The sequence below is a fragment of the Cygnus atratus genome, chromosome 2 (assembly GCF_013377495.2).
Source record: "Cygnus atratus isolate AKBS03 ecotype Queensland, Australia chromosome 2, CAtr_DNAZoo_HiC_assembly, whole genome shotgun sequence".
NCBI classification, from domain to species: domain Eukaryota; kingdom Metazoa; phylum Chordata; class Aves; order Anseriformes; family Anatidae; genus Cygnus; species Cygnus atratus.
Window position 1 is genome coordinate 3,810,365 of NC_066363.1, and position 27,243 is coordinate 3,837,607.

General features: G+C 37.5%; 1 protein-coding gene across 1 annotated transcript in view; it reads left to right on the top strand.

Moving 5' to 3' along the window:
• LOC118251816 (vasoactive intestinal polypeptide receptor 1-like) overlaps positions 1–27,243 on the top strand; it is a 29,402-nt gene that overhangs the window by 1,700 nt on the left and 459 nt on the right. The window contains exons 2-12 of the mRNA XM_035554392.1: positions 7,940–8,039; positions 12,807–12,914; positions 13,633–13,742; positions 16,465–16,562; positions 17,656–17,788; positions 18,220–18,373; positions 20,389–20,449; positions 23,502–23,571; positions 24,424–24,515; positions 24,958–25,087; positions 26,317–26,358. Coding sequence (XP_035410285.1) covers positions 7,940–8,039; positions 12,807–12,914; positions 13,633–13,742; positions 16,465–16,562; positions 17,656–17,788; positions 18,220–18,373; positions 20,389–20,449; positions 23,502–23,571; positions 24,424–24,515; positions 24,958–25,087; positions 26,317–26,358 — 1,098 coding nt within the window. The remainder of the gene's footprint in view (positions 1–7,939; positions 8,040–12,806; positions 12,915–13,632; positions 13,743–16,464; positions 16,563–17,655; positions 17,789–18,219; positions 18,374–20,388; positions 20,450–23,501; positions 23,572–24,423; positions 24,516–24,957; positions 25,088–26,316; positions 26,359–27,243) is intronic.

A 27,243-nucleotide genomic window follows, 5' to 3' on the forward strand; every position in this document is an offset into this window, starting at 1 on the left:
CAGAGACCCACTGGATGTTTTGAGTAAACGGTCTTTTCGCATGTCAAAGGGTCACATCAGAGAAAAAAAAAATCTAGTGCAGATTCTCCAAATATTTCTTCATTCAGATATGAAAATAACCAGAAAGATAATCCTGAAATAATCCTGAAAACTTCCTCTATGAAACTAGGTACTTCTACCTCCTGTCAGCTCCCCAGGGAGCTGTATGTTGCAGGATGTACTTTCTGCATTGGAGAATAGAGTCCTTGGCATTAAAAATTACCATTTGCTTGTAAGTGACAAGCAACTGAGAGCAGTGGGTGCTGAAATGCATAAAAAGGACTTTTCCTGTCTTAAAGAGCTCAGTCTCAGGAAACAGAGGATGGGGAGCTGAAAAGACTCTGTATTTGTCATCCTTCCTGCTGAACTAAACTGCTTTCATCTCCAAACACTTAAAAGCTTTTAATGTTTCTGGGGAAGGGCTTCTGCCTGGTTTGAAGAATGGAGGTGAGAGGGAGCATAGATGGGTTATCATATGGATCCACATCCATAGCAAGCAGGCACGTGGATCCAAATCCATAGCAAGGTGCTGAGTTCCCAGTAAAAGAGATTTGGGCTGGCTTAAATTCCTGATACAGCCACTACTCAATCTGCATTTAAGGTACATATGTGCTTCTTCTAGGGATTCAGTGTCTGCACACCTTAGGTTCCCCTCCACAGGCAAGTGGAGGTGTGGAAGGATCCATCTGCTCAGGCATTTTGTTCTCCTGGAGCGAGTTAATGGAGGGAGACAGGCTCCTGTATAATGAGTCACTGTGTCCTCAAACGGGTGTCTGAGAGAGCTGAGAGGAATCCTCCCCTGGAACTGCCTGTCTGCCTTCATTGATTATTAAGGGAGGCTTGATGGAGGAGTTTAGATTAATCATCTAAAATTATCTGTCTAAAATTAGGAATCTTGTCTAAAGTTACTAGTTTAGACTCCATTAATACTACTGGGAAAAGGTAGGAACACTCCAAGAACAGTGGCTATGGTTTGGTTGAGTGAGCTTGCTGATGGTCTTTGACATCTAAGTTTCATTTCTCTGGAATTTGGTGACATGAACCCCACCCTTAGGCAAACATACTACACATATGGAAAGGGAGAAATTTCACCTTAATATGGGCACTTGAAATAGCAAAGAGAAGGATCCTTGGCTATTAGGGTGCTTTTATTCTGTAAATATTAGTGGCAGTATTAGTTAAGAAATTAAATGCTCTAACAGGTTTATAGAGCTAATGCATTCATTTTCATTTTCTTCAAGATAATACCAATTACATTGGGTTTGTAAACAAAATAAATTAGTGTGTCTGTATTGTCACATAGAGAATTATCTATGAGTAAATACATAAACTGATATACACAGATATGTATGTGCAGCTAGTACCGCTCTGTATAAAGCTATGTGGTTAAATACAGTCAGATAAATACAATCCAATACTCAGAGGAGCATTCAAACATTACTCCAATGTCTTAAAAACAATCTTGAAAAGATATTCCTCTAAATGACTGTAAGGCAATCAGTATCTCAGCTTCTCTTGTTCCATAGGTAATAGAGTTAGAGAGAGGAAACAAACACTGAAAATGTCCTCTAGGTAGTCATTTTCAGCCCAAAAGACTCCTGGAATAATCTATTTAAACTGGCTGAAGAGAAAGATTGGAAATAGGCCTTTACCTTTGGGGTTAAAAGCTTTGGGGATCAAGACTGTGTCAGAACTTACAAGTTAAGGGCAGGATTTTTTATGATAACTAAACACGCCGGAGTCGTGACACTGCTGTGGTGACCTCATGCTTTACAGTCAGTCAGAATCAGGAGTGGTAAACATGGCTTGGATATGGCAGTAAAAAAAAAAAAAAAAAGAAAGAAAAGAAAAAAGTGGATAGTCACTGTTTTTTCCAAGCACACTTAAACATTGGGCTTTTTTGCTGTGTAAGAAATTTTGGCTATTTTTTAAAGTTTCTTCCAGTTTTCTGACAGAATGGAATACTGCCTATATTGTATTATAATACTGTCGAATCACTTATAGGTCACAATGAATAGGAATGTCCTTACTGCAGTGATTGTGAATGTAGTTAAACTGACATGGACAAGAACTTATAGAGCTCAAGGTTTGTCTTAGCTCCTTTCACATGGGAAAATTGTCCCTGACTTGGATGTTTCAAAACTTTCTAATTAGTATTGGGCTTTTTCAGAAAGGAGTGAAACAGGTGGACAAGGACAAGCCTTATGGAAGATTTTGATAAGATATATTCAACAGATTGAGAAGTTCATGAAAATGGCTGGGGATTTGTTAGACTTCTTCAGTGAATAGACATGTATTCAGATTTTTTTATGAGCCACCTTTCATTTTGAATTCATCACTTTGATGTGTTCATCAACATTTCAACTTTAAAAAAAAAAAAACGCATTCACTTCAGAGTATGTTCTTCTTTGGACTGTGTCTTTGGTAAAACCAGCCAACTTACAGGAATGACTGAACACAGCATTGCATGGTTAAAAAAGGTCAGGGAATGCATGATTTTCACGTCTTTGCTGTGCTCTTCTGTATCTCAAAATAGCAAGTGAGTTTTAATCCTCCAGGTGAGAGTCTGTATGATATGGATGGCAGACAACTCTGGTTTGAATATGGAGAAGAAATTATTTGGGCATCCAAGTCATAACAGAAAAAGCTGAAGAGGAGAAGCCCAGACATGGAGAGCAGGGAGTACCGAGATGACTTCAGAGGAGATGAGATCTGAGAGATGAATTCAAACGGTGGAGACAGAGGGGGAAAAATAATAGTGACGAATATTATGAATATTCTTAGTAAATGATTTATGCACTAGATGCATAACTTGTTTGTGTGGTTTTAGGCTTCCACTGCATTGGAAACTTAACCAGATCACTGGAAATACACTTCAAGTTCTTGAAATGTTCCTATCTTGCCACTTCTTCATTCAGCTACTTCTTCCATTTTGATTACTTTTCAAAATGACTAAGAGTTACCAATTCATTCCTGTTTTTTTGATCCCACTGAATTTCTTTTTCAAAAGTATATTAGATGCCCAACTCTGAAGCACTTCCCTTGTTTTCAGAGAGCATAGAAAATGTCCCTTCTTTTTCCCAAGTGTGCTAATAGACTTTTTAATGAGTGAAGATCTGTCCTTTATGTGACGTCTAAATTACAGTTTTTCTATCACTACAGCACCATCTCTGAGAGGGCACCATCTCTGTATGGGCTCTCACAAACAATTGCTTTTAACTAATCTGCACTAAGTATGGCATTAGGATGTTGCTAAAAATACTTGCTTCCTTGAGCTTGCTAAATCTGGTCTTGTCCAACACAAGAAAATTAAATCCCAAAGTGTCATTAGCTTGAGTTTTCTGTTTGGGCAAACAAATGAAAATACAGAGGAAATACAAAAGAACGTTATGCTTCTTACTATCAGTAAGTGTACTGCTCAAGGTTTCAATGCAGTATCCTTACGGATGTTAAGAAAATGAAGTTCAAAAGTAAGTACAAATCCAACATCTGGCTCTATAAACTGTCTCAGGGTTTTAGCATGCCCACTTCCGTCATATACAACTTTTTTATGTTCACTTCTGATTGCTTTTTTCCAGGCAACATTGTTAAGGTTGTTAGGACTTAGATTTAAGACACCACTGTGAATTTTGGCTGGTCACTACCGTTCGAGACTGCAAAAAGATCTCAGTGTAGCTCAGCAATGCAAAGCGTCATTCTTTGAGTGCTGTCCACATTACTGCATGAAACATCTAAGTTTTCTGTTTAATTCTCAGGCACCCTGTAATGTGATTTTCAGTAAGGTCAATGCGATGTTACTGCCTTGCTAGTAGGAAATGTTGATCCAAGAAGCAGCATTTCGAATTAGCCTCTGAATTATTACCACAGCAGTGAAGACTGTGTCAGATTGGACACCCTTACTTTGGTTCCTAAATTACCCCTTTCTAAGGTGAACAGGAGCTGCTCTTTTCCTACAAGAGCTCAGTGATTACATCAGATGCCTCCCACATTGCCATACAGTGTCCCCAACCTGGTGAAGCAACTAATGCAGGGTCCTTGCTTTCTAGAAAGCCCCATCACCTAACCACTGCAGCCAAGTTAGAGCAACAACAGGCACTTTTCTCTCAAGGCACTGTGAGTATAATAAGAAAAAATAAGTAAACCTTAGCTAACAAATCACAAATAATGTTCTGCCCAGAAGGCTTTCCTTTAACTGTAAAATGGCTTAATGGTTGTCTTTTTCTTAAAGCCAGAGGAAAACCAACAAATTGAAGCATCATCACTGTTCTAAATTTCTTGTATATGTGTCATTTTTTCCTTATTTATTTATTTATTTATTTTAGAATGGCATTACTTCCAATAAGCTACAATATTGTTTGTTAACAAAACTAGCCTCATTTTTGCTTCTTACAGGGTAGGCTGTAGGTTACCTCTGTAAATACACTTGATCTTGATTTTCTAATTGTCAGAAATATTTAATCTATGCTCTGGCCTATAACAAAAATTCTGGTTTCTAATGGCTACAGTCAGTGGCACACCAAATCCAGTACCCCAAAATCAAATAAAATTTATATATACTTATTACTTGCTAAGCTATCAACAGTAGTGGCATTGTGTACAATCTCGCTATTGGAGAGTATCAGCAACAGTTGTTCTAGAGAAAATCCTAAAATCATGTTTTCTGATGATTGATCATTGCTGTCAGAGGCAGAGGGCTGGACTACATGGACAAGGGATCTGACCTGTTATGGCAGTTCCTCTATCTTGTGGAAAACCAACGCACACCTTCCCTGTGGGTAGAGTATGGGCTTCCCAGCCAATGCAAATGAATTGCACTCCACTGGTTTCAGTGCAGTTCTGGGTTATAGTGACTGATAGTCTGGTTCAACAGGTGTGGATTTACCAAAGGAGGGAAAAGGCACACATACTGCCTCTTTGACAATGCATCTGGGAGGGTACAGTTGCTTAGTCCCTCATATGTGTTACACCTGCAACTACTGCATGCATTGCTTAAGTTGGCCTTTGGAAAAAGATATCACTTCCTGTTTTGAAACCTTTCATTATGACTGACATGTCTGCTTTCACCATTTCTGGCACCTCTGGCATGAAGAGGAACCTTAAGTTAACCCATCTATCCCAAATACTTTTTTCTTAAAGGCATTCCAAATCTCTTTTCATGGTTTTGATTTCATTTTGGACTCTGACTGGTCATTGCTTTCAAGCCTTTTGCCAAAGGGCTCAAAATAGATGGTAATTGTATAAAATCATGTTGAGTTGTTGTGACTTTTAAACATCAAGCCTAAGAATATTCCATATACAAAGTTTCTCATCATCATCAACAGAGTCCAGGAATTCCAGAAAACAAAACAAACAAACAAAAAAGACTTGTTTCCTGTCCAGCTGAATCCATCCTTATAAGTAGAAATAATGAGGGATTTTTTGGTAATGATCATTTGTTACTACTACTCAAATTATTTGTTTGTTATGTAGGAAAACCAAAATGTATTTTAAAAGGTAAGCAATAAATGTGGCTCACACTAAGACCTGAAAAATTACATTTCAGGGTAGAGTTACTACAGATGAACAGCAAGAGATATTTAAGAATCCCTCATGCTGGTTTATAAACTGTATTTAAAATTGCCCACTGGAGAGATAAAATGCATGAAAAAAAAAAAAGCCACATCTTAATTTTATTTTCATGCAGTGTCCTTAATCCTCTTTCTGTTCTAATATTAGGATGTATGAAGCATGTCTAGGGCCTCATAATTAAACGCATTTTGTCCATGCTACTTTAAAGTCCAAATACACGTAAAAATTTTGAAGTTTTTGAAGGTAAAGTTTTTTGCTTGTTTGTTTTGTTTGTTTGTTTTGTCCCCCATCCCCTGCCCTCCGGCAGATATTATTATAAAAATGTAATAGTCTACAAGACTTCCAGTCACTTTCAGTTGATGCTAAAAGAAGTCCTGGCTGCACTGCTCACTAAACATTCTGAAGGCCAATAAATCAACTTCCAGTGACTGAAAAGGCAATATAGCAGTGATGTTTTCATCTGCACTGTGTTTTCAAAGTCATTAGAGGTTTAGAATGGCCTACAGTCTCCCTCAGAAATATCTCAGAAAGCCTTCAATCCATCACTACAATTAAAATCACTATCCCAAGAGCCTCTGGCTTTGCTTTGAATAGTATAGCTTGCAAAGGAGCAAACCCTCTGCTCTCTTCCATGTAAGACTCCATGTCTTGAAAATCCCACTATAGCCAGAGGAGGCTTTGGTGCTCTATTCAGCGGTCTGAACATAGTTTAGTTACTTTCTAGACTCTCTTAGCTCTAATGACTGAGGAGGTTAATTCTGTTGCTTAAATATGTGTGTGTGGAACTATTTAAAACAACCCATAGTGTTTGAAACTTTGTCATGGGGCTGGCAAAATTAATATCAAACCTGCACAAGAGGTCTGGGATACCCTATATCAACACAAATGTCATTAACCATTCCAGGGTGAGTGAAACATCCTTTAAATTTCTATTGACTGCAAAAGAAGCTCAGACAACAAGGCCTCATGTAGACACTGACATTGTAGATAATTTCTCAGAATTTAATTGTCCCTAAAGAAGCACCTGCTATCATTTTCAGAATGTTGAGGCTATTAAGAATATCTTCACAATGACAGCAATTATGACTGAGGGATCGTGAAACTTTCCAGAGTATGAGATGGAGGCCAAGTAAAACACATGACAATACCTCAATGACATTAAGTATCTGTACTTAAGAAGCTGTATCTAGACCCTAGTAAACAACACTGGTGATGTTTAGAAGTCCATTTAACTGGTTAAATGTAGTTATCTTCATCTGAGAAATAAATATAATTCCTTAAGCTCCAAAAGTGAATCACGCATTTTTTCTAATTTCTTCCTCTGGTGAAATGGAAACAATGCCTCTGTGTACCAACTCTGCATCCTCAGAAAGTAAAGTGATAAAGTTATGTAATCACTCAGATTGAACTCAGATTGATCAGGGCTACCATTTTCTTAATTTCTCTAAATTCTTGGACTTTAATATTGTTTATTTAAGTCTGAATGGACAGACATCTTCTGCTCCTTCCTATGGCTTCTTTCCTTTCTTCCTTTTTAATTATACCAACTGCATTCAGAAGGGAAGAGCTTAGACCATGTCTCTCAGTACAGCAATTTGTATAGCACTGTCATCCTAAAGTCTTGGAGAAAATGGGGAACCAATTCTGTCAGTCTCAGCATCAGAGAAAAGTGCGTACCTGCTCTTGAAGAGTAAAAAAGACATTGCCATGTTTTGACCTAACTCCTCCAATAATAACTCCCAAGACTCAAAACTCCCAATAACTCAAAAATAACTCCCAAGAGTTATTAGAGATCTTTTGCCAAGACATAGTTCTGAACATTCAAAATAATTAACTAAGAAATTATCTATTTATGTTTAAAGAAAATTACTTATTTTTGATTTATGGAGAAGAAACATGCATATGGTCAGAAGGCATGTATGTTTAGGGAACTCTGATTCCAATAGCTCATGATCTTATTATCCAGTATTGGCCAGTTGACAAAGAGGTGGAAATCCAAAGACTGTGAAATTCCAAAGACTGCAAAATCCACTTAAGTTTTGTGAAAATTATAGGCATAAAAAGGAGTTGGTAAAAAAAAAAAAAAATCCAGCTTAGAGAAAAGGTGCTACATGAGCTCTAATCTTACGATACACAGAAAAAAAAAAAACAACAAATGTATATGCATACTCACACATGTATATAAATTGCTACATGTACAAGATCACAGCCTCCTTTTCCCTTTGTCTATCCTTCCGCTATTTACATTTCCTATTTGCAGAAAAAAAAAAAAAAGGTTCTGTTCACTCTGGTAATCACAGAACTTCTTGGTTGTTTTCTTTGTCTCACTGAGGTTGCGGGAATCCATCCAGAATGCAAGATATTCCAGCAAGTCGTGAAAGAGGAGGCACTCTGCCTAGAAAAGAATGAATCTGTTTCATCTGATTTTAAAGGTAATGGTCTTGATTGCCAAGCTCTGATATTATTATCTCTTGTGTCACTTCAGGTGTGTGATGTGAAGATACCAGTTTCTGAATCAAAATTTGATTCCACAATCCTATTTTATTTGGCTTGAAGTGCTTCTCCTTCTATTGGCTGCAGCTTTACCTCATCTGATTTTAGACATCTGTAAATGCTCAATGTCTAAGTCAGGATGTGTCTTCTTAGATTCCCTTAAAGTAAATGGAGGAAGGTGGGTGTCCTTAGAAAAATTTTCATTGCCTTTGCCTTAGATGCTTACTTTAGGATGAGATGAATCATTCTCTGAAATCACATTCTCTTTACTAACTATAGAATGAGGCTAAGATGATTAGTTCAGACTCTGACAACTTTAAATGTCTGGTTCAGGCAAGAAAATCATATTTGGATATATTTTTTAAGTCATTAAAGTATTTTATACGTACTTATATCCAAAACTCCAAAGAAGCTTCCACAGAATACAGAAAAAAACATGCAGAAATTCTATTATGTTGAAAATCATTCCAAGTTGCTGAAAAAGTTATTTTCCAGAAGAAATGAGAAAAAAATAATAATCCCAACTTCTTCAAAATATCTTATTTCTACATATTTGGAGTTTTTCTGTTTGTTTGTTTGTTTGTTTGAAATTACTTACTGTAGTAGTGTTTTGAAATCTATTATATGTCCAAATATAAATTTTGTAAGTTAAAATGAACATTTCAGCATTTCTGTAACATATTTTTAAAATGCTGTAGAAGGGAATCTCTTTATTGTGGTTCCAGCATTTTAGAGGCCTGCTTTTAATTGGTTCAAATTGAAATAACAAATGTCCAAACTCTTTCAAAAACTCAATCCCATTTTTTTCTGGCCAACTTTAGTTAAAAAAAGATTGAAACTGCCTTTCAGTTATCATAATTATCAGATGGACATTTTCTATAGACGAGTTATGACACAAAGGTGCCTCATGCACTTGGTATAAATAGAAGTATTGCAACCACCTGGAAACCTGCCTTTAGAAGCCTACAGAAGTTTAGAGACTAAATCACAGAATATGTCCTTTAGCTTGTGTATTTTTCTGAAACCTGTCCAGTCACTCTGGTATCTGGCATTCTTCTTGTTCTTGTCCATTCTATTTTAGTGTTATTTTTTCTTCACCCCTCCACCTCCTTTAATCAACTCCAAAATACCTCCTGGATGCATTTTACACTTGGAACACCCACTAACACTCCGCAAAAATTTTGGCAACAATCAAGCTTTGTCCATCATGATTTATTACAAGCATTTTGTCTTTGAAAAGTATAGTATGACATTCCAGATATTTTTCTCTTTACCAGGAAAACAATTACATGATTTTGGAATCCTCTTTGTAGCAAAGGCTACTCAAATAAATAAATAAATAAAATCCTGAAACTTCTGTTAAACTATTTAAAAATCTTGAACCTTGTCAACTGTGATTTTCTCAAGCATCCCCTTTCCACCTTTTGTTCTATACAGGTGGAAAGAGTTTAATGAAAATCTGTTCTGGTATTTGCAGCCTTTCTCAGTATATTCTAAAATGAAACATTAGATCTGGAAAAACAATTCATCTAGGGTTTTTTAAAAACCCTAGGGTATTTTATCTAGGGTGTTTTAAAATTTGTCTCAGATTGATAAAAGTCTCTGGATGTTTTTCAGTTTTCAGGAATTGCATATGAGACAAAATTAAAGACCACAATTTGTACAGTTGCTTCCTGGCACTCTCAGAGAATCAGAGGCAGAATTATTCTGTGTTGCAGACTTTTTAATCTAAAGTCATTAGTCATTATCCTCACTGTACAGAGTGGTGTCTAATGAGTGTCCTCAGTGGAGTCAAGGGTGCGATTCCTCACTTCTTGAAGTTCATGTGTAAAATAGGTCAATTGAATCAAGCTCGAAAAATGATTATTTTTCTCCTTTGAAAAGACAAAACAAAACAAAACAAACAAACAAACAAAAATCAACGAAAGAGTTTTGGGTGTCTGAAGCAGACCTAAATGTCTATGATGTCAACATTACTTCATAGGATTCCTCCTGCACTTGTCTTTATGGAGTCTCAGATGATTTAGCCATTCATTAGCATCTTGAAAACCTCAGCATGTGAAATGTTCTTGCTGACTTTGCACTCAGTGTTTTCTCTATCAAGTATAGAAGTTATTGGAAATGAAGCCCACCCACTCTGCAAGATAAAACATCCAGGTCCCCCTCCCAGATAAGTTCACCTAATTCTGTTATTTAACCCCACGTTGTCAAACAGGCTAAATTTTTAGACTCAGTTCCTTAGAAGTCCTTTAGTGCTTCTTAGAGGAACTCTTTAAGTCTCTTAAAATGTGTGGACTACTGCAAGTCTATGTGGACCTCACATTACCTAACTATTCATTTGAAAATTAGCAGCCTAGTTTAGTCTATAATCATCAGAGAGACCTAGGTACATGCAGTGAGTGATTCAGCCTGTCCTCAAAAAGGAGACACCGATATATGGGATGAATCATCCACTGAAAGTCCCTGTCTCTTTCTGCTGATTACAGGGGGAACATAGCTAAGTTTAGCTAACATATTTTAGACAATTAAAATTAGAGCTAATGAATCAGAGTGTCTATTTTCCCATCTGGCAAATTGGGGATACCAGGAATTTCATCCTTCTGAGGGTGATGTGAGGATAATCCTGTGGAAGATTCTCAGGACTATTCTTTCAGAAGCCAGAGAGTAACTTTGCTTGGCTACAGGCAAGTAATATTGCTTCCACATTTCAGCTCTTGACAATTTTAGATTCGCCTTGTCATCAGTCACAGAGGAAACAGAAAAGAATCGGTGAAAGAAAATAACACCTCCCAAATGAAACTCATGCACTGTTTTATATCTGCCTTATGACTACCTAGAGATTAGTTTCTGTTACAGCATGGTGCTTTTTTATTGGTTCAGGCACCTTTACATGCTGATAATTTTTCTGTGCTTCACCCACACCTACCTGACAACTGACACAGCATGACTGCAGCTTGAGTGTCAATGTGATGCATCAGTGACAAAGCTGTGATTGACTGTAACTTCTGAAAACACTTTTTATTGGATGCATAGTTAATTAACTGCCCTGTATCTTCAGCCAACAACCTCTGGTTTAGGGAACCTCATAACTGCCAACCAGCCAGATCTGTTCTCAGTTATGATTATTTCAGAAGATGCTGGGAGAAGTTCTTCTGCTTCAGGATAAATCTAATCCCTGCTGAAGTCATTGCCAAAAATTTGTTAATTGACTAAGAAAAGGATTTCAACCCCTATATATATACACAAATATTTTATATTTTTTTTTTCTTTAAGTCAGATGAAACTGATAGTCTTTAAGTGTGAAGTCAAGAAGCTGAGTTTTTAAGTTGGATGATTTTCATCTGGACTGAAAGCATTAATAAAAAATCTCAAAAGCTTATAATTATTCCATATTTTTATTTTGTTGACTTTTGTTTCAACAATAAAAAGAGCCACAGTTGATTTGACTTCCAGAGTGTGTCTGCTTGAATTTTTTTTTTTGAATATTTTCTCTCAAAAGACAAAGTGGAATATGTATGTGAGGGATGATACACTCAAGGAGTAGAAGAAAGCAACACAGTCCTTCATTTGTAGAGCTTCATGGCCTGTTGTGACTCTTCTTCATGCACATGTATTAGTGGGAAAGCCATAGACAATCTCATTATGGAAGACCAGCTGTGTGTATTCCTTTATTTAGAGTTATTTAGAGCTGGACTCAAAGAGTTATAGTAAATGGGGTCAATCAGGCCGGTGGCCTGATGATACAGGACTTGAAGGTTTACTAAGTAAGTCTGAAGATGAAACTAAACAGGGAGGAGCTGTTGACTCTCTCAAGGGTAGAGAGGCCTTGAAGAGAGATCTTGACAAATTAGAGGGCTGGGCAATCACAAACAATAAGAAGTTTAACAAGAGCAAGTGTCAGATTCTGCACCTGGGAAGGGGCAGCCCTGGATATATGTACAAACTGGGGGCCAAGAGGATGGAGTACAGTCCTGCAGAATGGGATCTGAGGGCTCTGGTGGAAGACAAGTTGAATATGAGTCAACAGTCTGCTCTGGCAGCCAAACGGGCCAACTGTATCCTAGGGTGCATCAAGCATTGCTAGCCAGTTGAAGGAAAGGATTGTCCCACTCTGCTCTGCACTGGTGCAGCCTCACCTCAAGTGCTGTGTGCAGTTTAGGACACCTCAACATAAGAAGGACGTAAAACTATTAGAGAGAAAGGAAGCCCACGGAAATGGTGAAGCCCACAAAGGAAGCTCACGAAGATGGTGAAGGATCTAGAGGGGAAAACATAAGGGGAGTGGCTGAAGACCCTTGGTCTGTTCAGCCCAGAGCAGAGCAGGCCAAGGGGAGGCCTCATGGCGGCCTGTAGCTCCCTCACGAGGGGAGTGGAGGGGCAGGTGCTGAGCTCTGCTCTCTGGGGACAGTGACAGAACCCGAGGGAACAGCATGGAGCTGGGACAGGGGAGGATCAGGCTGCGTGTTGGGAAAAGGTTCTTCACCGAGGGGGTGGTTGGGCACTGGGACAGGCTGCCCAGGGATGTGGTCAAGGCACCAAGCCTGCCAGAGTTCAAGAAGTGTTTGGACAATGCTCTCAGACAGATGTATCATTTGATTTTTGGCTGGTCCTATGTGGAGACAGAAATTGGACTCGATGATCCTGGTGGGTCCTTCCCTACTCAGGACATTCTATGGTTCTATGATATTTTTTTTTTTTCTTTCCAGGATGCAGCAGAGATTGGGATGGTCTAAGCTGTTGGCCCAGAGCTGCTTTTGGGGAAGTGGTTAAAATTCCCTGTCCGAGATTTTTTGAAGAAATCACCAATATCCATGGCAAGATGTTTTTCCTATTCTTCTTATCCCTAGATATTTAGAAAAAAAAAATTGAATAGTTAAAGATTAAGTAACTTGCATATTTTCATAATTCACAAAGCTATCTTATGTGACCTGACACAGAGTAATTATGTAGATTTTCATATACATCTTGGCTTATGGTGAATACTTGGCAATTTTTGGTGTAGTGTTATGCTGTACTGAATTGTCTAACTTCCTTTGTCGTCTAAAATATATAGGTAATTGCACTAGGTTGCTGAGGTTATAATGGAGTATATCATAGAATCACTGACTATTTATAAAGTCATGAATAATTGATGTTAGAAAGGACTTCTTGAGGTCCTCTAGTCTAATCTTCCTGTCAGAGCAGGACCAAATTCAAAACTCAAATCTAACTTCAAAGCTAAGTCAGGTGGCTGAGGACTTTGTCTGTAACCACAGATAATGTTGTAAGTGCAGGATAGATTGCATAATTTGGTTTCCTCTGTGTGAAGATTGAACTTGCAGAAAAAATGAATGGGAACATCTGTATTAATGTTTCAAATGATAGATAAATTATTAACTCTCTGTAGCTAATCTTGCTAAATGTGACTAGACCTGCAAGTATCTAACCTATGAATCAGAGTAGGAATACATTTTTTTTCTTGTCAAAAAATAAAAAACAACAACAAACAAACAAAACCTGTAATTCATTCTCTGATATATTTCACCCTTAAAGGCTTCCTTCAGAGAAACTGTACACAGGGGGCATATTGGTCAGAACCATTCCCACCATACGCTGTTGCCTGTGGATTTGATGAAGGTTCCAGCAAAGGGCCTGAGGATCAGGTGAGTTTTTATTTCCTGCTTGTGGACGTCTCCAGAGCACATTCTCCTGAGTATACTGAAGAGATGGATGTTCCCACATGCCTGAGCCCCACCAGAATTCAGTAATTACCCTCCAATCTAAGCTCAAACCTTCAAGTATATTTACCACCTGTTTAACAAATTAGGCTTAGTGTAAAGCAGGTAGGAAGGCCATTTTCCTCTCCATTTTTTCCTCGTATTTTTACTCAAGAGATTCGTGGTTAGGTCATCTGTCCTGCCTAACAAAGACTGTTTCTCTGAGATAGAGGATTTGAATCTACACTATCTTCCAAGGTAACTTTACCAACATGTCTATAGGGAATTTTTCAGGGAACCCTGCTCTTGATTGTTTTTCCAGGTCTTCTTTGAGTCAGAGAATAAAGGAGTCCATAACTTTTATAGCATGGTGATCAATGTATGCATTTAGTAAGGAACTCTTGTATGCCACTAAGTAGTTCCACAATTCATTTTAGGCACTCAGTGGAGCAAGAAATGAACCCCCATTTTTCTTGTCTTGAAAGCAACATTAGGTGCTCCACATAGACTCCAGCAACACTTCTTTTTTACCCACATCTTCATATGATTTAAAGTTCCACGTTCTTTACCATTGTGTGTGGCCCCAGGGTAGGAATGACTTGCACTGCATTGGTGGTGTTTGTTCTTCAGTGGATGAGCTTTACTTCATGGCTGAATGGTATTTATTTACAGAGCCATGCTCACTGCCTCTGTCTCATGAATTCTGATCTTTGCTAATGAGACACGAGAAAACAGGGGTATCTCCATCCCCTCATCTCCATTGTGCACTGGGCAAGGTTCATACATCTCACATGAATGCACTAGTGCCTGTATCATCACAGTGTCCTCTTCATATGGTAATTTGATAGAACTGATTGACTCCCTCCAATCTATGAAAGAAAAGACTAACTCATATAATTCCTTGTGAGTGTTCAGAATTTTGACTTCACAGTGGGAAAAGGTTATTAGTCACAGACCAAGACACAAAAAGCTGAAGAGGATTGTCTTCACTAACACACTGGTTGTTATCTGGAGTAAGTCATTTGGCTCTCCAGAAGTGGAAAGGTCAAGCACAGAAGTACTAGTTCAAGTATCTGAATCTTTAGGAAGTGTTGACACAATTGGCTTCTTACGGCTCCATGAATTTGGAAACACAAGCATATTTGTAATAGGCAGTACAAATATCTGGAGCAAAATTTCCCAACTGTAAAATAAAAATATTTGTACCATGACATGGTTCTCACACACAGAGCTAAACTCTCTTAGTTTTCAAACCAGAGTGGATTTTTCGAAGAAGCCCCAGGTTAGTGCTAAGCAGTAAATCATTCACATGAAGAATCTGTAGTTGGCCTAAGCTGATAACAGGCAAGGGGCTATATTTATATTTTAACATTAGCAAAGATTTCATGTTCATGCTGTGTCTGTGTTTAATTTGTTATCTCAGTCATAACCACAAGGTCTATGAAGGGAAGGTAAGATCAATAAGCTCTACTGCATTTTAAACAGAAGGAAGATGGTTAGAAGAATCCCACTTGTAGTCTAAGAGGACTACTTGTTTCATATTTTGTATCCTCAGTGAGAACCTTGTGCGTCTTTTGCATAGAGTATTGTTTTTTCAGCTATGCTACAATAATAGATAACATATCCAAATACTTCCTTATTCATCTGAAGAATCTATTTTTAATTTGCACCTTTGTTTTGAAAATATCATATAAAAGATTAGCAGTATTTTAAAAACATCAGGGTGATTCCTAAATTGTCAGGGTTACCTGATTTATTTATGGATCTACTTAAAATTGCTAATATATTGTCTCAACCTAGAAATGCTGCCTTTTAGATAAATATAGTTTGGATCAATTAGAGAACAAAGTGTCCACTGCATTTGCAAGGAGGAAATTTGCCTGAATTCAGAGAATTTAGTTTCATGGGATTTTGAATAATTAGGTGATCCTGTAGTGAATCAGAATAAAATGTGCATAGCTAAAGCCAAATAAAAGTGTTTTATTTTTCTTTGGAAATAGAATATTTGAATGCAAAGCAAACAAACAAATAAACTATAAAGAATTTACAGTGTTACAGCTGTAAGGCTACTGAATGAACTGCTTGTCCAAGGAGTTAATGTCTGTGAGGTTATTTCTGTGGCTTTAACTTTCTTACTTCCATGATGCCATGTGACTTTTTCACAGAATTTTACTTTCCTCTCCTGCAAAATGCAAGTTTTATTTATTATTTAACTATAACTGTTTATGAAAACCAACACTTCTCGAATCAGCAGACAACATCCTTTGACCTAAATGGAGTACAATATGGCCCTGGTCTAAAGTTACTGATTCACAAATCACCCATCAGCAAGTTTCAGTGCCCTAGAGTCCATATATAACTAGAAATCATAGTTATATAACAAAGTTAACATCTTCCTGTTAAGCATGCTCAAACTATTTTATGGTCACTATTTCAGATGGGTTGTTGGGCTGTGGAACCTGTCTCATGCATAAGGTTTTGAAGGGTTCAAAAGAAAAAAAGACATGTTAGTGATGGAGGGAAAACCTGAATCAGATCTTTAGTACCTAAAGCAGCATGTAGGGGGTGGGACTGACTGCTAAGGGAAACTGTATCTTAGTGAAATGAGCACACCAGCATGCATGCTGCATAACCACCAGCACTGGTCTTTGTTCTCTTTTTCTCATAGAAATCATATTATTCTGCATTTTGGCGTGTCTACACTGCTGGCTATGCAGCATCAGTGACTTCACTCATTACAGCTCTAATTGTCTTTGCTGCCTTCAGGTAAAAAAAAAAAAAGTCTCTTTTCAGGATGTCTCAAGACAGCCTTATCCTAATTCCTTTCAAACGTTCTGTGTTTTTGTTTTTGTTTTTAACTATTTTCAAACCTTTCTCAGACATTATACTATCAATGGAAATGTGTTCTTTTATTCATGTTGTGGCATTTCCCTGCAGACACTAAAACAATAAAGCTGACTGGACAGTCTGTCTTATTCTCTATAATTGTACCATACAGTAGAAATGCTTCAAGCTGTTACTGCTATTAACATAAGATAACTGTTCCTCCAGTACATAGCAGGACATACTCTGCAGAAACTGAGTATGTCTCATGCCCTGAACCTGTAGTCATTCCAAATTGTTCATTCCCTCTGTGAAAGACATAATAAGGAGCAATGGAAAGAGGTTTAAAGAAATTAAATGTCATGCTTGATACTGTCGGATATTAGGAAATGGGTCCTGGTTTAGACTGGCTCCAATGAACCTGGACAAGAATGTTAAGCCTACTTTCGAGGCAGGAGTGCAGACCACAGAAGCAACTTCCTAAATGGTGTAAACTGACAGTCTCAAAGGTCATATCTCCTATAGAAGTACCCAGGACCAGGAAGCTGATATGTCCAAACCTTGAAGGAGATTCCTTCATCTCAAGGTCAAACCATGGACAGGACAATCTAGGGAAATGCAGCCAGGGGTAAGGCAGCTGCTTCTCTGGTAGTGATCCCACAACAGGCAGCTGGCACCTATTCAATCCTCTCTGTTCTCCTCCAGGCAGAAAGGGGTTGGAGAGCCTGTTGCAGTCTTGTTTAACAAAAAAAAAAATGTTATTTAGGATAACATTATTGCAGTATAGCCCAAGAGTCCCAGAGTTATTCTCTGCTCCTGGCATCTCCTTTAAATGTGTGGCAATTCAAGGACAATTAAGCTAGCACTTTTAGTAGAGCAAACAGATAACAACTGCTGTGATCCTGTTTGCCTAGCTGCCTCTCAGGTGACAGATTATTTGCCTTGGAAGGTGTCTGAAGTCACCCTGCATTCCTGTCTGAGTTCAGATGAGAAATTTCTCTTAAAAAACCATTTTCCTTTTCTTTTTCTATGTCAGAAAATTCCACTGTACACGGAATTACATCCATATGCACCTGTTTGTCTCCTTTATCCTGAGAGCAATTGCTGTTTTCACCAAAGATGCTGTTTTGTTTGCAGATGAAACTATGGACCACTGCCTAATGTCAACGGTACTAAACTTCCCCACTGTCTTTCATTGAGTTAATACTTAATTCATGACCTGAAGAGAACATGTAGATTTCTTAATCCAATTTCTCTTTAGTTTGCAAGAATTGAAATCTTAAAGCAATCAATACTGCACAAACAAAAAGACCAAGTGCTATGGGTTACATTACATCCAGATTTGGTATATAAAGTACAGCCTTGTTGACCCTAATGGAGCTGTATCAATTTCTATCACAAATTCTATAAGAGGGGTCCAATGTTTTCTTTTCAAAAACAGAAAGTTAACTGAAATGATGGAATCCCAAACCTGCTGAAACCTTGTATTAATTTCCTCATTTTTTGTCTGGCAAAATTGATTTTTTCCTTATACTTGTAGAGAATCCAAACCCAATGGAGAGTAGACCTAATAAGTTTTTTTATTCCTCTGCATTTCCAGGTTGCTTGTAAAGCTGCTGTAGCATTCTTCCAGTTCAGTATTTTAGCCAATTTCTTCTGGCTTCTTATAGAAGGGATATACCTGCAAACACTGCTTTTGCTGACCTTTGTTTCAGACAAACAATATGTATGGTGGTTCATATTTGCTGGCTGGGGTTAGTACTCTTTTCCACTTTGTGTTGTTCACTATTTCCATTTACTTTTAGAACTAAACAAAATATTCTGAGATTTCCTTTGATAATTTCCTTTGATAAAAGGTGACTTTTCATGCAGTAGTACTACATCAAAACCATACCATTATTCTGCCTTTCTTCTTATCTTGGTAGATTTTTCACCATTTAAAATTTTGAAGGAGAGGGTAGAACAGAATATTAGAAGCACTTGGATATGCCTACTCGAAAGACAGCAGCACTCCTGTTTATGGCTGGAATTAATTTCATGCAACTACAGTCATTTAAAAGTTAATCATCTAATCTAAACTATCTCTCCAGGTTTTTCCTGCAGCAGTGGAATGAGGTAGTCATGCTGTGGTAGTGATTAATCCAGTCTTCAAACAGATGACTAATGTGCCTGGATAACATCCTAAAAACATCTTGTCTTCCTCCACTGACTAAAGAAATTTGAGTGACTAACTTTAAGTTGACATTTTGCTTTTGGTAGGCAGAAATAGATATCTGAGCATGAGTTCGGGTCTAGGAATCAAAAATTCTATTTATTTATTTTTTCCAAAGACATTTTCTGTCTTTAAAGAATCTTTTGAGTTTATACAACAATTAAAAATATCTCCCATTATCAGAATATGTGCATGTAATGCATAAAATTTCTTTCACTGCAGAGAATTTTTTATTTTGACTCTGAGATATTCTTGTATTTCACCTTGGCTATTCTAAAATCGAGGTGCTTGAATTGAGTGGTTACATAACACTTTTGGATTAGAAGTAAAATCCAAATTCTTTTAAAGTAGATAGCAATTTTGCATTCATCTTCAGATTCTTAAACTTTATTTATGTAACTAAAATTTTTAAATTCTGAATTTTATAAAGAGGATGCCAATTTGGAGATATTTCAATTATGATTGCCAGAAACTAAACACGTAGGTCTTGATTGATCACAGCTAACTTGAGATAACAAAAGAAACACCTCCATTGATATTGTAGTAATACTCGTGTCCTATAAAAAATCAAAAGTGAAGAACATCTCAGGGGCAACTCAGATCATAGGTAATATGGATATAATTTTTTCCCTTCATTAATTAAAAAGTCAGCTTAAACTGAATATTATCCCTTTGTAAAAGCTTTGAGCAAAAGTTAGGAATGACAACTTCTGAGCCCTTTCTACAGATTCTATATGATACTTAAATAGACATTATCTATATTTCATTTGATTTATCAGTGTGAATGTCACCTTGTTTTGATTAGAGTCTCTTTTGTGGCAGATTTGAAAGGCACCTAGTCTTTGGAAATCCACTGATGGAAAGCAAAAGAAATTGCTAGTTTAAAGACCTGTTACAAAGAAAATAAATAAATAAATAAATAATTATTATGAAAAAAATGTAAATAGTTATTCACTCACAAATGCAGAAGGATAAGCAATGGCAAAGACTGAAAAGAAATCATGAATCTTAGCTAATCTTAGCTAATAGTCTATTAGCACATTTTTTCATGGAATGCTTACCAGTTGACTGTTTTACAAGGATTGGTAGAGGCTTGTCAGGAAAAGATAAAAAAAGAAAAATAAAGAAAAAAGAAAGAAACAAACAAACAAAAAAAAAAAACCACATAAATTCTTCCAGCTAGTGTACAAAGTATTGTGTTCTGACCACTATTCACAAGACAAAATAGCTCTAGCTCGATAAACGATTCTTTCAGCTGCACATCTGCTCGTAATTTATATCCAAACCTACAAGTAATCCTAGCTGTTATTTTTGAAAACATAGTTTCACAGCATCCCCTATTCTTTTTCATTTTTATTTCATTCTCCTATTCTTTTTTTTTTCTTCCCTCTGAACTGAGAGTTAAGTTCTTCCATAAAGTCATTTCAAGATTGTCTGTCCCATTGTCTGAAATTTAATGTGCATCCAATCTGCTGTACTGTGAAACTTCTTGCAATAAAGTTTCCATGGGACATGGCATTAAACAAATTATATTGTTTTCTACGTTGATCTGTCCAGGAGCTCCCACTGCTGTGATGTTTACTTGGGTCCTCACAAGAATACATCAACAAAATACCGGGTAAGAGCTTGGGTAAGGAAGCCAAGGTCATCCTATTTTATATTATATTTTGGTTTATTAACAGGGAAAAAAATAGAAATTAAAAACAGATAAACAATAATATTGTTCCAAAGTCACACCTCCGATCATAAAACTTCATAAAAAAGTGAGAAAATAATTTTCAGTCTTCTGATTTTGATGCACATATACTGAGTAATAAAATTTGGAAATGCCATAGTAAGAATTAAAATTTCACTAGTTTTCTAATCCTCAATTTTTGAAATAATTTTTTTAAGAAAACCAATACTTCTGTTTAAAAACAGCCATTTATATCTAGCTCTAGTCTTTTCAAACCTGTACCTGGAAAACAAAGACATTATTATGTCTTGATAGGTAGTTTCATGTGTTATTTTCATCCCTTTCTTTGAATCTTTATATATATATAATTTTATTATTCTTTATCTTTTAGTATGACAGTTGGTTATAAAGCAGAAGATTGTTTACTCAGGGTTGCCCTGAAAGCCTTCAGGTCATTTCACATGGATGATAAGTTGGAAAAGATGTTATTTTATACCTACCTCCTCAGGACTCACTTAAATTGTGTAGAAACAATAAGTATTATAGTCCACCATATTGGTACATCCTACTTTCCTCTTTTTGTATTACTGCAGTATATCTGTAGTAGACATTCTCCACTGTAGTGTTTCATAAGTGGTAGTAGTCTACCTTTCCAAAGCATGTACTTTTTTTGTAGCCAGAAAAGTTGCAAGGAGGATTTCATTTCTTCTCCTTTCCTGCTGCTCCTCTTCCAAAGAATCATAGAACACTTTGGGGTAGAAGGGACCTTCAAGATTATCTAATTCCAAACCCCGTGCCATGGGTAGGGACACCTCCCACCAGACTAGGTTGACCAAAGCCCCATCCAGCTTGGCTTTGAACACGTTCAGGGACAGGGCATCTGTGGCTTTTCTAGGCAACTTGTGCCAGTGCCTCACCTCCCTCTAAGTAAAAAAATTCTTCCTTATATCTAATATACCCTCGTTTAGTTTAAAGCTGTTACTGCTTACTCAGTCACTACACTTCCTGACAGAGTCCCTCTCCAGCTTTCCTATAGGCCCCCTTTAGGTACTGGAAGGCTACTACAAGGCTTCCCGAAGCCTTTTCTTCTCCAGGCTGAACAACCCCAACTCCTTCAGCCTGTCTCCATAGCAGAGATGCTCCAGCATCTGAGTATCCTCGTGACCTCTTCTGGACTTGCTCTAACAGGTCCCTGTCCTTCTTCTGTTGGGGGCCCCAGAGCTGAGTGCAGGGCTCCAGGTAGGGTCTCATGGGAGCAGAGCAGAGGGGGACAATCTCCTCCTGGCCATGCTGCTTTTGTTGCAGCTCAGGATATGGCTGGCTTTCTGCAAGTGCATGTTGCCAGCTCATGTTGATCTTCCCATTCATCAACACCCCCATGTCCTTCTCATCAGGGCTGCTCTCAATCCATTCTCTGCCCAGCCTGTATTTGTGCTTGGGATTGCCCTGGCCCATGTCCTTGACCTTGTGCTTGACCTTGTTGAACCTCATGAGGTTTGCACAGGCCCACCTCTCAAGCCTGTCAAGGTCCCTCTAGATGGCATCCCTTCCCTCCAACGTGTTGAACACACCATAAAGCTTGGTGTCATCACCAAACTTGCTGAGGGTGCACTTGATCCCAATGTCCATGTCACCTACAAAGATGTTAAACAACGCTGATCCCAGTAGCAACCCCAGAGGAACACCATTCATTACTACTATTCGCTAGGGCGCTGGGCTGTTGACTACAACTCTTTGAGTATGACCATCCGGCCAATTCCTTACCCACCGAGTAGTCCATCTGTCAAGTCCAGGTCTCGCCAATTTAGAGACATGGATATCAGTAGGAAATAAAAGTGATATATAAAAGTACTTTTCTGCAAGCAGGATATTCATTAGAAAATATATAGTCTCAGGTGAAATTTATAAATAATTTAGGCTGAAAAATTAAAACCCCAGCCCAGATGCCAGAATGGCCAGAGTATTGGGTTTATTTCTTGAATCTATAACAGAAGAAACTGGCACAAGATACTCCAGTTATAAAGTTCAGGGAAAGCTGGATGAATGAGAGTTCTGACAAGTTCTCACAGGGTTAAAGAGGGGGCTGAAGGCTGAAGAGTGTTTGAACTTTGGATGCTCCTCAAGCAAAGGGTCTACCCACTCAGTTTACTTGTCTGATATATATTTTTGGTGCCTACTTTAAGGTAAGGTGAATCATACCCTGTTGCACTAATCACCTTTGCAAAGGAACTGTAGTGGAATAGCTCCAATGAAGACATTTAAAGAGTCAGATGTATCTCATTGCAGATTGCTATATTTGTTTGCTCCTTTGATATTAGATATATAAGCAAACCACAGTATCAGAACCACTCTTTTTTTGCCTAATATCTAAGAGGGAAACCCATGTCCTTCAGATGCAGCTGGTCTGAACTCATGTTGCAAAGGAATACCTTACACTCAGACATGCAGCCAAGTGTTTTGTGTGACAAAACTGGAAGAGAAAAGGAAGGAGAATGAGAAAACCTAGCATGTATGGAACTTGACTGAAAGGAGGAAAAAAAGGAATGTTATTCGTGCTAATTACATTAACAGCCTCCAAACAAAAACCAAAAGCCTGTTCTGCTCGCTGCCTTCAGGATACCTTTGCTAGAGGTCTAGATTTTTTGTCTGCTTCTCTTATGACACCAAAATCCTTATATTCCTGGAAGTATAGCAGTTTAGTGGCTAATCTGTACTCTGTAAAACTCTGTTTTTCAACAGGAGAGTGGGAAAGAAGCCTGAAAATATAAATGTGAATTTCTTGACTTCACTTTAGTTCTGCAGCCCTTGGCTCTTACTGAATAGAATTCCTTTAAATTGGGCTATACAGAATTTCTGGGGGAGGTATTGGGGAAGAAGTAGTAGCAGAGGCCTTTGAATAGCCATTTAGAAATGTCTGTCACCTCCCTATTCAGTGACAAAGTTTGAAAAGCTCACATGGTATAGATAATATTACTGTTTTTGTTTGCTGTTTCAGATGTTGGGATGACGATGAAAATGGAGTAGTGTTATGGATCATCAAAGGCCCCATTCTGCTAACTGTATTAGTATGATTTGCATTTTTTTTCTTGAGCGTCTTTTGAAATCTGACAGATATGCTAGTGTTTTCTTTCAGTAAGGTGCAAAAAAAAAAGCACAATAGCACATGCTATGTTTGATTTCTTTTGAATTTCAAATAGTTGAAAATTATTGTACAGTATGTAACTTTTTTTTTTCTTTTTTTCCAAAATCTCTTAATCACAGTCTAAAGGGTAAATCATATATTTTCAAGAGTCACGCTAGGACATTATAGAATCACTTTTCCACAGACATTCCATATAGCATGTTCTTATCTGTGTCTCTGTAATCCATTTCTGAAGAAAGGCAAACCATACTGGCAAGAACTCCTAGATAATATGAAGCTGGCTTAATTCAAGAAATACATCTAGGTCATTTTGTCTAGTATATTTTTACAATGAGTTGCTAGGATGTAAACTTAAGACAAAAATTCTCTTATGCACAGATTCATTCTATCTAAATTCAGAAAGCAAAGAATATGTCATTTATGACTGTTATAATCCCAGTTATTAACGATGAATGGAACTGGATGGACTATTTAAACCACAGAAGATCATCTGTGTGTTGACAGTGAATACAATGAGTTAATATCAGACATATAATGACATTCAGATATGTAGGACTAAATTCACTCAGCAAAACTCTGAGCATATCTTTACATATAATAATATATTGGTGGGAAAAAATGAATATTTCTAATGATACTGATTTGATCTGAGAGCAAATCTCCACTGGTTTATATCAGTGCAATTCTAATTATGGGAGATTCTTAGTTCATTTGTATCAACTGAAGATACTTCCTGATTTGTAATAAATTTACAGATTCTGTCTTGTCTTTTCAGATTAACTTTATTATATTTATTAATGTGATCAGAATTCTAGTTCACAAATTGAAATCTCAAGACGGAGGAGGGAGCCATTCAAGCCACTTTGTGTAAGTATTGCAGGGTCTTTTGAAGTTGACCAGTTTTAGTTGTTCTAAGAAATTGCTTTACAGACAGGACCACAAAATGTTCCACTCGTTACTATACATAGAGAGATGTCCCCAGAAGAAATAACAAAGTAAACTGGTCTTTGTATCCCACACTTTTGTGTGATTGAGATTGGTCTCAGGAGGTAATTTGGTGCCTCAACCTTTGCATACATAGCAGGGAGAAGATCCTTAAAGGTCAGTCTGGAAAACTTGCATGCTGATTCATCTTTGCTGACCAGATGTTGACAGTGAGACTGGCAGAAAGTAATCTTTCCACAACTTCATTGGATGTAGTTGCCTCCATTCTGGACTTCTCCATAGTAAAATTTGTTCCAACATATAATGGGCATCACTAATTCTGTATTTCTAACAGTGCCTTGTTCTTTAATTCTTGGTTTTCCAGGAGACTTGCTAAATCCACATTACTCTTGATCCCACTCTTTGGAGTGCACTATATTGTATTTGCATTTTTCCCAGAAAGCACTGGTCTGGAAGCTCGCCTTTACATTGAGCTAGGCTTGGGATCCTTTCAGGTAAGCTGAACAAAAAGTTTGAGTCCTAAGAGGTTTGGGCTGAAACACCCCACTCTTGGGAGTTTTACATTTCTGTTTAGTTATTACAACAGGTGTTAATAATGTGTCTAAATTCAACGCACACATTCTATTTTACTCCTGCACAAGCTCTTTCTGTTGTTTGTTCCACTATCATCTTATTTAAAATCCAATGCTAGTCTTGAGTTCTGACTCAGACTTCATATTAAAAATCACAAAAAAGCACATCTACATTTTTTGAATAACAATGACTGAGTGCCATGAAGATCAGTCTATGGATTAAGAAGAACTGATTGAAACTTAATTCCACATGTACTAAAGGTGATGATAAGAGAATTGAAAAAATAATGATAATATATAGCAACCTGTTCTGCCCTTATGCTTCAGCAGTAGTAAATCTATCATCTTAATACTTCTTTGCTTCTTTTATTTGCTATAACACTGTTCAGAATGATATCCTGGCTTTGGAGGGCCAGGGACTGGCAAACATACGAGGTCTTTTTCTTCCTCTTTCATCTGTACCCCACCATCTTTTGGCCTAAGCCAAATCTGTGCCATGGACCATGTTAACATTTTAACAAGGTGAAGAAGCAAGGGCCAGTGTTCAGGGCTGTGCTTTGTTAAGTTTATAAATGAACATGTAGTGTATCACTGTCTGGTGATACACACACTGCCTGTGTTAGCAGTCTGTGAAAAGGTTTGGGTGTGGGCTGACTAACATTTACCCAAAAAATATCTGACTGCAGGTCTGGGTGAATATGAACCCAAGACCATTCCCAATAGGTTCTTTGGACACAGACATCCTCTTGTGAGTGAAAGAAGATAATTTAGAAGAAAACATGCAAACCAAGAACAGGTCCTCACCAACTTTATTCACTAGTGAAAATACAGCCTTGAACAAGATGAAGGTCCCTACTACCTTGTTTGAGGAAGAATTTGTTTGTAGGATACAGTGAACAGTGATTTAGTCCTTAGTGCCTCCATACAAAGGCAGTGATGTATATAAAGTGTCACCAGTCCAGTGAGACATTGATTCCAAATTTGAAAACCCATTAAATAGTTCCACATCACCTAAATCCCAATGGAACAATGGAAAAAATATTTTTGCTGTCTTACCTGAAGTTTGAATAAAAGATGATTTTTTTTTCCCTGTTTCTATGCTTCAAATCCTGATGACTGATTTTTTCCCCTCTCTATTCTCCCTGTCCTAGGGTTTTGTTGTTGCACTTCTATATTGTTTCTCAAATGCAGAGGTGAGTAGCAAGTATATAAGATTATCAAAACCTTTGAAACTCATGGGCCTCTCTTGTTTTTCATTTTTCCTCTTTCCAGAACTGATCTATGCTTTGATCTATTCCTGAACACATGAAATAGCCCTATCTCTTTTTCTCTTGGTACCTTTGTTGACTTTATTTGTATTCATATAATTCTGACAGGACACAGATTAAGCTTTGAAGCAGTGACCCTTTACAAATGGTTGGTGACTTTCCTGTCAGGGGACATTTTTTCTGCTTTATGTCTGATAGCTATCATGGTGATGTCTCAGTGGAAAGCTTGTAACATTATACTTTCTTTAGGTTTGTTTTCTCCTGGTGTGTTTTCCCTTTCCCTTTCCCTTTTCCCTTTCCCTTTCCCTTTCCCTTTCCCTTTCCCTTTCCCTTTCCCTTTCCCTTTCCCTTTCCCTTTCCCTTTCCCTTTCCCTTTCCCTTTCCCTTTCCCTTTCCCTTTCCCTTTCCCTTTCCCTTTCCCTTTCCCTTTTTCCCTTCTCCAGCACAGCCTGTATGATTTCATCAGTTTTACTCAGGCACTTCCTTTCCTGTTTTTGCCGCATTCTTAGAATTTGGATAAAATCCCTATAGTACATTTTACAGAGCTTTATCATTTTAAAAACAACTTCCCACAGAAAGAAGGAGATTTGTCTGGATTTCCCTGTATAAACAGTGTAATGTAATGTAATATATATCCAAGTTGGTTCAGTATCTTCCCAAATCAGTAAGAGATCTGTAAGGGGGATTTCAATATGGATAAGCTGAAAGCCTGGAGAAGGACCTTGTAAGGTCTTATACACTGCAGGTCACAACAAGGAGGCACAGATTTGGTATGAGGAAAAATATATGTAATAATAATAATAATAATAA